General features: G+C 36.7%; 1 protein-coding gene across 1 annotated transcript in view; it reads right to left on the reverse strand.

Annotated features, from left to right (window-relative positions):
- The window catches only part of EIF3H (eukaryotic translation initiation factor 3 subunit H), a 98,566-nt gene extending 88,158 nt beyond the window's left edge, over positions 1 to 10,408 (reverse strand). The window contains exon 1 of the mRNA XM_032316083.1: positions 10,222 to 10,408. Coding sequence (XP_032171974.1) covers positions 10,222 to 10,353 — 132 coding nt within the window. The 5' untranslated portion in view covers positions 10,354 to 10,408. The remainder of the gene's footprint in view (positions 1 to 10,221) is intronic.
- Between the last annotated feature and the right edge of the window lie 7,235 nt (positions 10,409 to 17,643).

The following is a 17,643-nucleotide window of genomic DNA, read 5'->3' on the forward strand; positions in this document are numbered from 1 at the left end:
AACAGCTATTACCATAGAAGAATTTTAGTCTCAAAGAAACTGTAATGCCACAGAATCTCCCCTTAGCATATTCTGTAAAGTCAATAACTAGACTTTCATTTAATTCTGGCTTCTTTCACTGACTGATCTGTGAACTTGGCAGTTTCCTTATTTGGTTAAGCCTAGATGATTTTTTTTCTAACACTGAACAAAGAAGGTAGTTACTGCCAAAATGTAAATTCAAAAAGCAGAAAGCAGCATTAGTCTTAAATTTAACACATTTTATGGCTCAAGTGGGATAGGGGTTCCATTTCATAACTGGCTGAGTCAAATAATAAATAGGATTTAAATCACTGCTGTTCAGTTTTGATGTGAAAGAAATTTAAGTAACTTCAATAGCAAAAAAGGAAAAAAAAAAGATATTTTGCTTCTGACACATATGGGATTAGTTGCAATGCTCCAAAACACTTAATCAATATCACCTCTATAATATTTCAGTTGAAAGAGCATATTTTATTATTATTCTCTTGGATCTAATGCTCATCAATGGTCCAAAATTTTAAAGTTAAATCAACTAATAATTGTTGGGAAATGGAGGAAAAGGGCAAAGTCTCAAGAAATTCAAGAAATTCTCCTCATAAAAATTCGTCATGAGATAGTTCAATGATGGTTCAATGATGTAATCAAATATACAAATGTATAATCAGAATTAAATGTTAAGTGATGATGATGTTTTATTCTTAACATTAAGTTTTTACTTTACCAACTCAATACACATAACCCATCTGCAAATTTTCCCACATACAGCTGGAAAGTAGTTTTTCCAAAGTAAAATGAGTGATTAAAAAAAAAAAAAAACTCTGCTGAGACAAAATTAATTTCCTCTCTCTTACAAAACAAACCAAAAAGTTTCAAAACTGTTATGAGCTATCTACTCCTAACATGTTTCAAGTCTATTATATTGAGAAGCATGGACTACTGCTTAATTAGAAAGCCTTTAGGTGATTTGGGGGCACTTCAATTATAGTCTGTTTCTGCTTCCTTCACAGGAGACAGTGCTTGCTAAAACAAGTCCAGAAGGAAACATTAAAAAGAGTAACTGTGACTGCCTCTGGAAAGAGGGTGGTTAAAGACAGGGATGAAAAGTGAGAGCTTTTCACTACATACTCTTTTTTGCTTTTTGATTTATGTACCTTGGGTACCCAAATAGCTGTTTAATTAAATAGGGTTATTATATTAAAAAGACTTCAGTTTTTAAAAAGCACACCACAGTAACACCAGAGGAAGGTGATTATTCACTTTCTTTCTCAAGAGGTCTCTCAGAATCGAACTGAAGATTATACATTTCTGCACAAAATGTAAAACAGGGCGTTTCTTCTATTCAAAGGAAAATATTTTGGTTTTAATTGTTTTAAAGGCTATCCTTAAACCGAACTTGGAAACAGTTACCTACAAGCCTTCATTTGGAGGCTAAAAACAGTTTATCAAGTTTGATTTGATTTTGTATAATGGGGATTTTCCAAAGGGTTTCTGTATTCTAGGACTACAGCTGTCCTTTAAAATAACTATTTACTCAGCATCATTGTGTGTGATGGCCAAATACAAAACAGAATCTGTAAGACCTGCCACATGAGACTTCTGCAATAATTCAGAAGGAGAGTGAGAAATGAATAGTGCAGACAACACAATTATAGACTCACAAAATATGTAAGTGATCCTAAGAGAATCCAAGGGAAACCCTACAGAACAACCAAAGATGATACCAGAAGTCTGGGTGACTTGGGCAGATACGGTATCACTAACAAAGGACAAGAAATTCTGTACTGACTTGAATCATTGCAACAAGTATGTTAGCATACTAACAGACACCATTAATTTTAAAAATAAAGACTAAGATTTTTAAAGATCATTACTGTTTTGGCAATGGTGCCAAGAAGCAGCACTCTAATATTCTGTAGCCGAGAAAATAAACTATTATAAACTATTCCGGAGAGCAATTTGGCAACATGCTTAAAACCATGCATAACCTTGAAGCCATTAACTTCAACTATAGGTATTTATTAAAGCACAGGAAAAACACTAGAAAAGTAAAACCCCAAATTTTAATGGTGCTATCCTACCCACCCTCATGTTATGAGTTTATAAACCAAGTTATTTTCTTTCTGGTTGGTGTGTGTGTGTGTGTGTGAAAGAGAGAGAGAGAGACCACGCGCATCCGTGCTCAATTTCTCCAAACTTTCCTTACAATGAATACATACGGTTTTTGTTTTTAAAAAATTGTATTTTAGCACATTACTATAGTCCCATATGAAACTAGCTGGGGACAGGTATAAAGGTAGAGACGACACTAAGAAAACAACATTCATTATTAATCATCAGGATACAATGAATATTTGTGGTGTTTAAGTACTATTTGGAGTAAAACAAAAGCCTTAAAATATTATGTCAAAATACAGCTGATGAATTCAGACTCAAAGAGTAAAAAAGTTCTATATTTTGACTAAGTTAATACTGAGTTACCACTCTTTTGCTGAATCAATTTTTTCTCCTCTATTTTTGGGCTTGGTGCCAACATTAGCAAAAATAAAGGGTACTGCTCTTGCATACGCTAGTGTCCATTTCAGCTCTTTCAGTTTTAACGAAACAAGAACAGTTTGTCACCATATAGATGGAGAGGTACATTACACTGTACTTTTTGCTCTTAAATCTAACCTTTACAAGATACAACCATTTTACAAAATGATCTTCTACAAACAGTTTATGGGAAAAAATAAAGTTACTTTCTCTTTAGGTATATTTCCTCATTCATTGCCAAAGGAAATAATATCCAAGTACCATAATTTCAGTATTTTACAAAAGAAAAATTATGAACTAATCTCCAAGAGAAAAGCAAATGCAACCAAGCTTTCGTGTAAGTGCTGAAATCAGAAGCTTTCATCTAAGGAACTATGGCAGACGTGGTGAAGTACAAGTGAGAGTATTTGACCACAAAATAAGACCTGGTAAAGACCCCAAACAAAGGCTAATGCTTTGTAGAAGCTCGTTTCCCCAGTATCAAAGCTAGGACTGACCTAAAAGTCCAGAAAAATGCTAGGAAGACTTAAGATCCCTGGTGTTACTCAGCAAAACTCTGGAAATCTCGGATATTAAACTGAAGATCAGAATTTATAATACATAGGAGCTAGCTGAACCCAAAGGTGACAAGAAAAGAAACCTGTAAATACTGTGCATCCATACCCTTTAATATCAAAATAGGCATGTGAAGAGTACATATGCCATTTCATCTGGGCCAGATAAGCTACAACTGAAGTTAAGATTTTTCACTATCTTCCATTTACTTGGTAAAGCATTGAGTTTGGAATCCCCCTGTCACTATTAAAATCAATACCAACTACTAAACCTGTTACTACAATAATTAAACATCAATAAAAATAATGTATATTAAACTTCTATTCATTATAGCAGGAAGGGCATGCATTATCCTCCTACTAAAGAAGAAACTAAGGCCCAGAGATGCTAACTGACTTATTAAATCATCTCCCCCATGAGAGATACCACATATGCTATGCTCCTTAAGTTATCCCAAGATAGCTACAAGAAACAACATTAATACAGTTCGTCATCACTGATATATATGCCATAAACACAGGAAGCACAATCAGAAAGCTTTCTCAAAAAGGCAACAGATTTCAACAAGACCTCTGACCTTAAGGAAAAGGAACAAAGTCCAGGATGTCTCCAGGGTTATATGAATCTTAAAAGCATCCTGAGAAGTGAGACAGACAGATTTGCCTATCCTAAGGCAAGTAAACTGACTTACTTAAGAATACCTACCGGTACTCCTCAATTCTCTTTAGCTTACCTCCTATTTTCTTCAATGTTGATTCCCCAATATCTTGTATCTGTGCAACCCAGTAGCTAAAAGCTGTCCTTTTCCAAACGAAAATATTTACTAAATTGATTTCTATTAACTACAAATCTTCTTCTCAAATATGACAGATTGTTAAATATAAAGATTCTGACATATTTGCTTACTTGCACATTTTAAAGTTTTAAGTCTGTAAGAGACCTAAGCTTTGGAAAATACACTTTCTGATGCTTGAACAAGAAACACTGGATTAATGCTTTTGTGAACACTATTTCTATTTCCCCTATCCTGACATTCATCAAATCACATAATCTATATGTATATGAGCTTTCCCATTTGTAAAATGGGGGATAATAATGGTTCCCTAATCAGAGTTGTTATATAGCTTCAGTGCTATAATACATATAAAGTATTTTGAATAGTACCTGGCACATAGTAAGAGCTAACATCTACTGAGTCCTTACAATGTATGAAGAAGCAGTTACAGTAATAGAAAGCAAAATGAATCAAAGACAGCAATTTGTGATCTGAGTCCGAACTCTAGAATAAATTCACTTTATGCCCCTGAAAAGCCACTCAGCTTCTAGGAGTGACTGAATCATACATATAATCCAGCTAATAATCCAGTTCTATCAGCTTCTGGAGTTCCTAGGATATAATAACATATGTCAAATGTTTTTATCTACTTTAAAAAACTACTACTTACAATTGGTAACAACTTACTTGTCAAAACAAAAATATAACTAAGTGGTCAAAATTGAGACTGCATACTCAATTTAATCCTCATTCAGAGTGTACTTAGCCTCGTATTAAAAATTAGCCTCATGTTAAAAATAATGCTAACAAGATTGCTTATCTGGTTTACCAACCATAGCAAATGAGAGGCTGGAAATAAAAGGGATAAAAGACATAAAAGTTTAACAACAAAACAGCAGGAAAAAAAGCCAACTAGAAAGACAAATTACTCAAGGTACCTCAAAGACAAGTGACATTATAGAAATAAACAGATGTAAACACCCAAAGAGATTCTCCAGGACTACTGTCCAATATGGGGCAATAAATTATGTTCTTAAAGATAATACTACAGCTTCAAAACATGGCTAAATCTGTGTCCAATGTTCTCCGACTAAACAGGCAGTAATTTACATAACACACTTCAGAAAGATTTACAATTAAAATGGCTAAAATGTAAAAATTTTGGTGCTTGAAAGAATTTCAAGCTATCTGACTGAAACACCCACACATGTGAAGCAACTCTCTATTGAAGTCAGAAAGCTGAAAGAGGGAGCCAAGAGACACATAATTTTTTTGTTGTTTAAACAATAAAAGGCCAAACTGTATTCTACTTGAGACTTGGGATTTTAGATGAGGGCTTCCATTCCATAAGCTACTATACAGTCTCTAGAACTTCGTGTTCTCTCTCTCTCTCACACACACACACACACAAAATACACAGTGATATATGTCATAGCGTAGTATAAGCCCTTCACAAATTTGAATTATTCCTTTCAGTTCGCGAAGCACTTCCACCAGTATTTTCTCATCAGCTCAGAATAATCACGAGATAAGGCAGATAACATCTACCTTTAGAGCTGTTGTAAGAATCAGACATAATCTAACCAAACTTTCCTTCACAGGGTCTTGTAAACAGCAGGTGCTCAATTAACGTTAGTGATTTTTCTTATAGAACAGACACTGATGCTTAAAAAAAAAGGAAAAAATTTGAGCGAATTTATAAAGCTCACTGGTCTCCCAGCCTCACTTCTTGTGTTTCTCACCAACACACCATTTCTACAAAGCATTTACTGACACAGTTTCCTCATGATTCATTTTCAAGAAAATTTCTTGTACCAAGAATTGTATTAAATCATTCACAGTATCTGAGTGCTTTCTATGTGTCAGTCACTGTTAACATTGCAGTGAACAGACCTGACATTGGTCCTGCTCTCAGGAAGTTGAAGTTTTAGTGTGAGAAGACAAGCAACAAATAAGTAAGAGAATTTCAACAGTAACAAGGTCCTGACTGGGTGATAAGAGTCAATGAGCAGTTGGAAAGTACTTGTGAGGTAACATGTGAATCACACCTAAATGACAAAGTATACAGAACTCTGACTTTTCACTTATTAATAACATATTTTACCTTAAATCCAATAAAGGAAGAATGAGGTAGCTAACAATTGTAAACTATAAGATAACTTTTTACATAAGGGGAAAAACAAAATTTAAAAGGAAAAAAATTCGATGGTAATCAGTTTTAAGCACTGAACTATGAAAGAGACAAGTATTTTACAATTTGGGGCACTGAACTATGAAAGAGACAAGTATTTTACAATTTGGGGCACTTGGGTAGCACAGTGGGTTAAGCATCCAACTCTTGGTTTTGGCTCACGTCGTGGTCTCTGGGTAGAGATCAAGCCTTGTGTCTGGCTCCAGTCTCAGCGCTCCCCCACAGTCTGTCCTTCTTCCTCCCCCTTGGGCCCCTTCCCCACGTTTGCTTGCGCACATGCACGCACACTTTCTCTAAAATAAATAAATAAAATCTTGTTAAAAAATTTTACAATTTTGTCTTCAAATTATCATCTCAGTGAGAAAAGAAAAATAAACAGTAAACCATTAATGAACAGTCTAACATCATGTGCCAAGATGAGCGATACAAGCTGTCATCATTAGAAGTTCAGACAAACGAAAAAATCAACGTGGATCAGAATAATACTTCTCAAATATTAATGTGCTATAAATCACCTGATATAGGAGATCAAGACAGGGGCCTAAGATTCTGAGATACTGAATTTCTAACAAGGTACCAGATGAGGCTAATTCCACTTGTCAGCTGACCCATGGTACGATTCAAACTGATTTGGGGGAATGATATGGTTTTGGTTTTTTGGTTTTTTTTTTTTTATGACATGGGTTTTACATGAAAAGTTCAACAGGAAAGATTAGTTTGCTCTTTTCTAGGAATAATGAGATCACCTGAGTGCTAAGAAGAGCCACTCCTCCATTCCAAGAGAACAGATACACTGAGCACTGACTCCACACAGGAGTAAAAATCTCATTGGCAAGTCTAATGGAAGAGACAATTAAAAGATTCTGGGGAAATACCATTTCACACAGGAAAAACAAGCCATCTAATTGTCCATTAATTGTCAGATGAGGACTATTATGCCATATTCATACAATGAGGCACTCTATAGTAATGAAAAGGAATGAATGATAGCTACAGTCTAGAAGGGACTAATCTCGAAAACAATGTGAGATATGCATTTATGACTCAAGACACAGGAGAACATGTACTACAATTTAATTCATATTTCATTCATACTATTAATATAAACAGGCAAAACAAAACAAATTATTTAGAAATACTCTGTATGGTCAAACTATAAAGAAAACCCAATCTCTGAACTAAAGCTCACAATAGTGATTACAGGGTGCAGGTTAGGGATAGGAGGAAAGGATGAAAGGGGAAGCGGTTTCAAAGATACTCACAGTGTTCTAATTCTCACGCTGAATGGCAGGTAACTCGTTTATTTTGTGATTACTTAAATTACGTATCGTAGATACTATTTTGCATATGTGATATATTCTGATAATCTGTATAGTTCTTTGCGAATGCTATCAATGATTTTTCTAAAACCTAAATCAGGGAATTATTGGTGATGGAGATTCTCACAACAGTGAGTTGAATAAAGAATGGAAAACCACAATTACAGATAATTCTTTAACCGTTAACTTCAAGAGGAAAAAAAGTGGCAACTAAGAATGGAACACAGAGGGCGCCTGGGTGGCTCAGTGAGTTAAAGCCTCTGCCTTCGGCTCAGGTTATGATCCCAGGGTCCTGGAATCGAGCCCCGCATCGGGCTCTCTGCTCAGCAGGGAGCCTGCTTCCTCCTCTCTCTCTGCCTGCCTCTCTGCCTACTTGTGATCTCTGTCTGTCAAATAAATAAATAAACAAAATCTTTAAAATAAATAAATAAATAAATAAATAAATAAAAGAATGGAACACAGAGCTATTAAGTGAAAAAGAGAACTAAACATCGTAATATGGTAAAGTCCTGACAATGTTCACATGTTAAGCAGAAGATGATATTAAAGATACAAAAGATTTGGTGAAGCAGAACCAAAGGTAGGAAAGGAAAGGTTCGATACAAGAAGAAAAACAGGTCTCGGCCACTAATAAGACGCCAGGAACAAATGTGATTAAACATCAGACTAACCAAATAGTCCTGCGTTGCTGGAACGTATACTTCCTATGAGGCTTGGAAATAGCAGGAAGTTAAAATCTTGGTAGGCCTTGAATTCATTGCAATATCACTGTAAACATTTCAGGAAGGAAGTTAACAAGATCTAAACCTTCACAGAAAGTGAAATGTTTTAACTGAAGAATGAATAATAGACTGAACAAGGCTAAGAGAACAGATCAAGACACCATTAGAACAATCTATAAAAAATATCAGGACATGGAACTAGGAGCAGTACAAAAATGAAGGGCACGTGGGTGGATCAGTCATTAAGCGTCCAACTCTTGATTTCAGCTCAGGTCATTATCTTGGGGTCATGGGATCAAGCCCCATAGCTGGCTTACACTCACTGGGGAGTCTCCTTCTCTCCCTCTCCTCCCGCCCTCCCCCAGACCCTGCTCACATCCCCCAAAAATAAACAAATAAATCTTTAAAAAAATAAAACAAAATGTTTTGTTCATTCATCTATTGTATATTTATCCTATATATTCTATATTTCTTCTATGTATCAGTTAAAAGGTTCTGCATTGAAAACATAACACGTGAAAAAGCACAGTCCCTTGCCTGCCATCAGTAGCTTACATTCTGGTTTGGAGTCAAACAAAAAAACAAATAAGACAGTTACAGTCAGTGGAAAATGCTATGAAACAGAGTGGTATGATGGAGGATGATGGGGAGTGCGCTACATTAAACAGGGCTGGTAGGCAAAGCCTTTCTTAACATGGAGCATTTAAGCCAAGGACCTAAAGAATCAAAAGAAGCCACCAAGTAGGAAGAATACGTGAGTATTTCAAGAAGAGGAAACAACTAAAATACCTGTGAATGAAGCCTAGAATGAAGCAGGAGGTGAGTCTGGAGAAAGAGACAAGAGTCCCAGGACCTTAAGAAGATGGTAAGAAGTCTGTATTTTATTCCAAGTGGATATGGTTGATCGCACACAGATAGATGAGAAGCAGATGAATCTGATATATTTCGGAGGTGGAAACAACAGGATTTGCTGAAGGGGAAAATGTAGGTTACTGCCTAGGTTTCTAACTTGTTCAAATGGTTAGATGGTAGTTCCATTTACTAAGACAGGAGAGCCTAAGGCAAGACCAAGGATGGGGACAGAGGAAGAAAGGGAAGATGGCAATAATTTTATTTTGGTCAAGTTAAATTTGAGATGCCTATAAGATACCCAAACAGCGATGTTAGGAAGGCAGGGGTATTTAAGAATTGCAAGCGAAAACCAAGTCTGGTAAGAAATAAAAACTAAAGATTATCAGAATATAAATAACATTTAAAGCCATAAGAAAGGAACTTGAGGATCTACTACTGTGACTTCTTGTAACACCAATAATAACACTGAAGCAATTAAGATTAAATGGTAACTTACTATGACTCAAACACTGTTCTAGTTATTGACACATATGCAGCCAATTTCAATCCTCAAAACAACTAACATAAGTATAAAGAGATTAACTTAACTAATGTCATTCAGCTAATTTTAGAGATAGGACTCAAACCCAAGCAGCCTGGCTCCAGGAGTGTGCTTTTACCTACTTCTGTTATACCATGTAAAGCAGAGACCTGATAGAAGGATGCCTAAACCCAAATCTCGAGGCATTCCAACATTCACAGAGACGGAAAGGAGAAGCCCATATAAGAGAGGTTTATTCCCACTACGTAGTTTCAGATAAACGCTGAACCAGCAGGCTCCGAAGTGGCTATAAAGTAAATCTCCACTTGGGAAGTTATGGATGTCACGTCCCAGCTGAGAAGCAATGAAGTTTACCCACCTTCCAAAAGCCCTAGATTCGCAGATCCTTCTCGACATCTCCTTCACCTATTTGTCCTCCTGAAGAGTCTTTCTCCAAATACAGACATCTCAAAACAAGACCCCAGGAATCTGTCACACACCCCTAGCCTCTGTTCCCTGTCTCAGCCCTCAACCCCCCCACCACCAACAACAGGTGGTAGAGAAAGCTGCTGCGCCTCCCAGCAAAAAGTGAAGATGAAAGAGAGAGATTTTAGGAGAAAACCTTGTCCCAGTCTCACCCGGCCCAGGGGGAGGCTGCCAAGCAGCGCTTCTGGCGGGACTGAACTAAGGACTGAGCTCCCCACGTGGGCCTGGGGAAACGGAACCCCACTCACCAAGCCATCTATCTGCACTTGCTTCACAGCCGAATCTCCGGACCCGCCTTTGCCTTTGCCTTTCCCCGCCGGGCCGGTGGTGGAGCTGGAAGAAGTGGCAGCAGAGCCGGTGCCTTCCTTGCGGGACGCCATCTTTTCAGCCAGACAGGAAAAAAGAGAAACGTGAGTGACCGGAAGCGGAAGTACGGGCTTTACGTGACGTCACGCACAGTCCAAGGGGCGGAGCTGGGAGGAAAAGCCGGAGCAGAGCTCCGCCCCGCATCTCCTTTCCAGCCTCGCCTTCTTCGCGGAGGTAATTCTTTGCGCATGAGCGTTTTGCCTTTGCGGCTTCTTTCTCGCCAAAGGGTTTGAAACAAAATTAGACTTTTTAGAATATTTTCAACCATATGTTTAGTCAGTCGCCATTAGTCAGTTGACCATAGCAACATTATAGCTCTTGTTTATTGTAGCTTCTCACCTAAAAACGAGTTCACTTTTTTTTTAATCAATCCCCATTCCCAATCTTCTAAACTATGAAGAGCTGTACAACTCCGATCACACATACTTGGAAACAGATTTGTCCAGCGTCATCCTGTTATTAGCGGTGAGCTGCCATTGCAGTTTGTTTTAGGTAATTTTAGGTAGCAGTCTCTAACCACTTAGAATATACAGAAATTAATTAGACTATAGGAACTTTAATCAGAATAACGAAAATTAATAGTCCTTTGCTGCTATTGATTGCATGCAGGATTTACATGAGGAAAGTACTAAAGAAGCTATTTTATGTACCGTGTCCAAGGATAATGCAGAGCATACTCTTTAAAAATAACGCTGATTGGGGCGCCTGGATGGCTCAATGGGTTGAGGCCTCTGCCTTCAGCTCAGGTCATGATCTCAACGTCCTGGGATCTAGGCCCCCATCAGGCTCTCTGCTCCGCGGTAAGCCTGCTTCCTCCTCTCTCCCTCTCTGCCTGCCTCTCTGCCTACTTGTGACCTCTGTCTGTCAGATAAATAAATAAAATCTTTTAAAAAAATAAAAATTAAAAAAATATGCTGACTTACAGTTCTCTGAAGTAGAGAACTGAAGTCTTTAAAACAATATGTGACAGCTTTAGCAAATCACTTTAGATAAGGAGTTTAAGACATTCTTTCCAGGTTTCCAAATTTAGCCAATTGCTCATTTATGAAATATTTAATCATTCAGTAGATGTCTATGCAGAACTGATAATTCCCAAATTTATTTTTCCCTAGACCTCTCCACTGAAGTCCACACCAGCATGTCCATCTGCCTATGCAACTTCTCTACATAAATGTTCAATATGCACCACCATTTTAGCCTTTCCAAAACTGAGCTCCAAATACTACCTCCCCCCACATAGTCTTCCTCATGTCATTTGGTGACAGCTCCATTATTCCAGGTGATTAGACCAAAAACGTTGGAATTATCTTTGACTTCTCTGTTTCCCTCACACCCTTACGGGAAACCCTAGCTCCCATGTGCAAGAAAGGGAGTCCTAGGAATTATGATTCCAGCTTAGAGAAAGTTGACATGGTACAAATCCACCCCAACTGTAGGACTACAGGCTATCTAAAAATCATTTCAAATATAATGATATAGGCACATTGAAAGTAAAATAATGGGAAAAGTATATCACGTAAATGTTAAGCAAAAGAATGCAGGAGTGGATATATTAACACCAGATAAAGGAGAATTTGGAGCAAGGGAAATCACCAGAGACGTTATATAATGATAAAATAGCCAATCACCAAAAACACATAGTAATTCTAAATGTGTATGTCCTAGTAATAAAGCTGAGTTTCTGTAAAGAAAGAACTCCTAGAACTCAAAGAATAAATAGACAAACACATAGTCATAGTTAGAGATGTCAACTCCCCTTTCTCAACAGTTGACAGAATAACTAGAGAGAAAATCAGCTAGGATTTAAAGGAACTCAGCAATACCATCAACAGGATTTAATCAACAATATAGAACATTCTACCCAACAACAGAATGCACATTCATTTTGTTATTTTCAAATGTCCATGGGACATATAAACCATATCCTGAGCCATAAACAAAACTCAACAAATTTAAAAGAACTGAAATCACACAGAATATGTTCTCCAACCACAATCGGTTCAAACTAGAAGTCAAAACGTAAAAGTAACAGAAAATTTTCCAAATAATAGGAAACTAAACAACATGCTTCCAATAACTCATGGATCAAAGAAGTCTTAAGGGAAATGTAAATACACACACACACACACACATTGAACTGAATGAATATGAAAATATAAAAGGTCAAAAATTGTGAGACACAGCTACATCAATGCTAAGAGAAAACTTTATAGCTAAATGTATACAATATGAAAGAGGAACTATCTCCAATCAATAACCAAAGTTCCCTCCTCAAGATCTTAGAAAAATAAGAACCAAATATCTCTAAACCATACAGAAAAATTTAAATAACAGATTGTAGCAGAACACGGAATTTTCTATACTGATCACCCAAAGAAGGTTAGTCAAAGTCATTAAATCGTATTTCTGCCTCCAAAAAAAGCAGTTTGATGTTGCAGGTACTAATGCCATTGTAGCTATTCATGTATAGGCCAAAATAAATTTACCCTGTGTTTGTAATAATATGTTCCTCATTTTTTCTGTCACAGAAACGAAACTTTTTAGCATACTTCTACATTTGTTGAAAATATTTCAAATTTAGTCAGAGGCAAAATGAGAGAGGATGGTGAAGGCCTTCCAAAGCAAGCTGTGGGCTGTGCCCATGGGTGACTACCACCTAGGGACAGGAAGCAAAGAATAGCTTGTCATACCTGAATGAAAAAATGAAAAAATAAACAGTCTGACAAGTTCTGCCTTTGTGGCATGTAACTCTACCCACTAGGAAAACACAGCCCAGTGAATGTCAGACTGTGACCAGTCCAGCCACGCCTTAGAACCAGCCTGTGTTGGAACTGCCTTCCCTCATTTGGCTAAAGCTTACTTAAACCCCCTTTCAATGTAGTAAACTGAGAGTCAAGACTCCAACGGTGAGCCAAAAGGATTTTTTTAAATGTCACTTTATTCTTCTTTGGTATACAGATTAGCCAAAGGGTTTTGTAAAATATCAGTTTGTTTCTATTTAGTTGTTGCCTGCTTCCAGATCTATATGGAAGGCAAGGTTCCTTTGGACATCTGATAAGTCTTGGGACCTGAGCTGAGCAGCGCTCTTGGTCATGGAGTAGATAGGTATAGGATGGTTTCTGTGTCTATGTCTGCTCAGGGCTCACAGCTAACCTTTATAGGATCAACTTGGCATTTGTTCTTGCTTTTGAGGAAGGAAATGGGTAGAAAGTAATCTGATCTTACTATTTACTGTCCCTTTGGGAAGTAACTGTATTCATGACATAGAGCTAAGGGGTCCTCCTTTCTCTAGTACCCACTGGAAACAAAAGAAGCAAGGAAACTTTCAAAGCTTTCAGCATAAGATTCTGTAAGGTATATGTTCTTACCTCTTCTGTATATGTTCTTTTCTAGCAAAGGAGCACAAAGATCTTTTCTTCTCTTGGGAAGGAGATGTGATTATGTGATGGTTATGAGATCTCCAAAATATCAGATTATACCTTCCTTCTTTTAGGAGTCACAAATGTCAGGGAATAGAGAGAAACAGGAAGCCTACCCTCCAACAACACTCATTCATGAGGAGGGGATCAGACTCCCTATTCTATGGAAATGGGAGGGAAGGGCAATTTCTCCCCTTCCCTAAGAGACTATACAGTGTCATCATAATTAACAAGCCAGGTCTACACACAAAAATTAGAAGTTAAAAGTTAAAAAGTTACAAGTAAAAAAGTTAAAAAAGTAAAAAAGTAAAAAAGTTAAAAGCCAGAAGAAAAAACATATAAATAGGGAAAAACTAAAGTTCTGGATTAAGTTAGTATACTTTTTAGAAGTCCACAAACATTCATTTGGCCAAAGAAAATCATCTGGCTTAAAACCCTAAACACTTTACTTAATATTTAACTAGAGTGGAAAGACACCTTTGAGAGATGCTGAAAGCAGATAATAACAACAGGTTTCTGCATCCTAGCTTCTTCACAATGTTGTCCAGGATAAAACGAGAACATATGCAGAACATCTTAAATTTCCTTAAAGCAAGGTGTTACACAAACAATACCATCAGTTTTCCTTTTACTTATTTTTTTTTAAGTAACCTCTATGCCCAAACTGGGGCCTAAACCCACAACTCCAAGACCAAGAGTTGCACGTTCCACCAACTGAGCCAGCTAGCCACCCCTATAATTTTTCCTTTTAAAAGGTATTTTTTGGGGGTGCTGGATTTAGCAAATATTCCATCAGTTAGGTCACATTGGGCTGCAAGTAACAAAAAACAAGTACACAAAAACCCAATTTTAATCATTTTAAACAAGAAGGAGATGTACTCTATCACATAACTAAATGTCTAGAGGAGGGCATATTGCAAATAAAGTAACATAAATTCTCCAGTTCCATATCATTATGATACCCTTGACTCTGGTTTCTAACATGTTTTGGTTCTGTCCATAGACTGGCTACCCCCATAATTTCAAAACAGCTGCCAGTAGCAATGGACACAATGCACTTCTTTTTTTATGTTTATTGCAAGAAAAGAAAACCTCTCCTCCAGCCATGGGGAAAAAAAGATCTTTCTCTTTAGTCTGATTGGGATCAATTTAAATCATGTGCTTCCTTCTGTGTACATGTGGACTGAGACTTTGTGAGGCCATTGTTTGAAGAGCTAAGTAATTTGCTCAGCATCATGAAAGGAACAATAGAGGCGGTAAAGACAGAGTCAATAAAAAGAAAATAATATTGATTTATACATATGACCCAGATGTGGGCATTTCCTATATGTTTGTTAAAATAATAATAATTTAAAAAACAACATTTGGCCTTCTTGTCCCAGTATTTTGATATATGAATTACCAACTAATATTAAAACAAGGTGATATAGCATTGAAAATATTTGCACAAATTCTAAGAGTGATTTTTTTGTATAATATAACATAATTAATACCTTGTATTGGTATAATTTAATTATATATATGAGACTTTGAAATAATATTCTACTGGATTATTGAAAGTCTCTTTAATTTCTTGCCACCAGGAGTTCAGTTTCTGCCCTGAAGTCCTCCTGCTGCTTAAAAATATATACGAAACCATGAGTGAAATGGTTGTCTTCAACATTTTTTTCAATATAAATAAATAGTGTTTGTAGAAAATCCTTTTAATGCCATAATCTGACATTATTTTTGGTCTTTAAACTCCTTTAAGTAACAGAAATAATATTTGCTTACCCAGAGTAATTTTACAAGGATTCATTAATCTCCTAAAATGCTTGGTAAGTTAAAATGAAAGCCCCCATACGGTCAGTACGAATTTCCCTACCAGTTTCAGTTATGATTTAATTAAATTTGAAAGGCAAGTTTGTTATGCATCAAAATGAAATAGTTTGCACATTGCTGCCACTTTTTAACTTTTCCTCTTCTCTACCAGTTTTCAGTTTTACCACTTTAATTAATACCATTAAACATTTTGTAGTAACATTCCAAGGTAGAACCTTGTTTAGATCTGTTATAGTGAAAGGCTGAATTCCTTTCAACTTAATTCCCAGGGTAGTAGTTGATCTCTGTACGATTTCATTGAAATAGACAATTACAGCAAGTAAATTTGGTAGTCCAATATTACGGCCATCTGATAACCAATGGTGGACTTACTGACTACTGTCTGGTTGAAAAATACCATGGACAAACAGAAACCCCTTGACACTTTTTTCTAAGAGACATTTTCTTTATTGTCATATACCCTGAAGGAAGAGCTCACTGGTACTAGCTGCACCAACAGACTTGCTTTCTTTAATTGACAACTGGGTAGAATTAACATGTCCTTGATGTTTCTTGCCCAAGCAGCTGGTGGGGGGGGGGGGGGGTCTTCATATTTAACTAACTTTACTCAACAGAAGTTTCATCCCACTGACATACCCAGTTCAAATTAAATTGTTTATACTTGCAAAAGGAAAAAAAAGTCAAGATAGCTTTTATTGTATGCAAAAAGGATTTAATTTATTTTACTTTGAAAAAACATTGCACCCTTTACAGAAAACATATACACTGGGATTTTGAACCTGTTCAAAGAAAGGGCACTTGCATTGACAAACACTAACCCGCATCAAAGTTTCATCAAAGACATCTGCAGATGTAAAAGTCTAGCTGTTTTAACTTTACCAATTAGGACTGGGTTTGGCTGCATACAAAAGAAACTGAGTGTGCCATTGTAGGTTCATCCTGAGCTGAAAAAAATAAAGTACCATGCTGGTGAGTGATGTGGATAATAGGGAAGCTGTATATATATGAGGCTGAGTGTATATGGGCAATCTCTGGATCTTCCTTTTAATTTTGTTTTAAATATCTTGCTGCTCTAAAATAAAGTCTCAAAAAGTGAAAAAAAAACCTTAAAATAATATTTTTAAACCAAGGTAAAAGCTTATTTTTCTCTTATGTACAACAAGTCCAGACATAGAAAGCCTGGATTTGGAAAGATGGTTTCACAAATGACACAGACTCCTTCCTTTAGCTGCTTTGCGTGCTTAGCACATGGCCTCCATGCTCAAGGTTACCTCATGGACTAAAATAGGTTCTGGTGTTCCATTCATCACATTCAAACTCCAGTAGGAAGGAAGGAAGAAAGTGGAAAAAACCCCAAGTGCCAGTTGTTGAGCTAAGTTGGCATCTTTTAAGCAGCCTTCCCAGAAGTCCTTTGTAACATTTATACTTACGTATCCTTGGCTAGAATTTAACCGTATGACTATACTTAACTGCACAGAAGTCTAGGAAATGGATTCTTTTTTCTGACCACATATTAATGTCCAGAATAAAATCAAAATTCTATTACTAGAAAAAGAGAGATTGGGTGACAATTTACGGTTTGTATCACATTCACTCTGTATATATATGATGATTTTGTGGGAAATGTCATGCAGTCATTAAAAATAATGAATGAGAACTATGCCAATTGACTTGAGGTGTGTGATGGGGGGGGGAGGATTTCCACAAGGGTTGCTGGGTGAGAAAAAGCAAAATGTATAGAAGTGATAAAATATGATTCCATTTTTGAATCATTTAAAGGGGCAAAAATTCCTATGTATAGGTATACAAGTGAGATGTAAGTATATGAAAATGGGAAATTGCTAAAGGATACACAGTAGGTTGTTAATGTTTTCTCTGGGCAAGGGAAGAAGGAATGAATACCTTTGTGGTGTTCCATTGTTTCACTTATTATGATAGGAATTTTTGTAATTTGAAAAATATAAAAATGTTTTAAAAAGTGGAGCAGCCTCAGATCCAATCTTCAAAGCACTGCCTGCCACATATGGAAGTTCACAGGAAGCAAGTCCAGGATGGAGTCTGTCA

This window comes from Mustela erminea, chromosome 16, assembly GCF_009829155.1.
Source record: "Mustela erminea isolate mMusErm1 chromosome 16, mMusErm1.Pri, whole genome shotgun sequence".
Classification (NCBI taxonomy): Eukaryota; Metazoa; Chordata; class Mammalia; order Carnivora; family Mustelidae; genus Mustela; species Mustela erminea.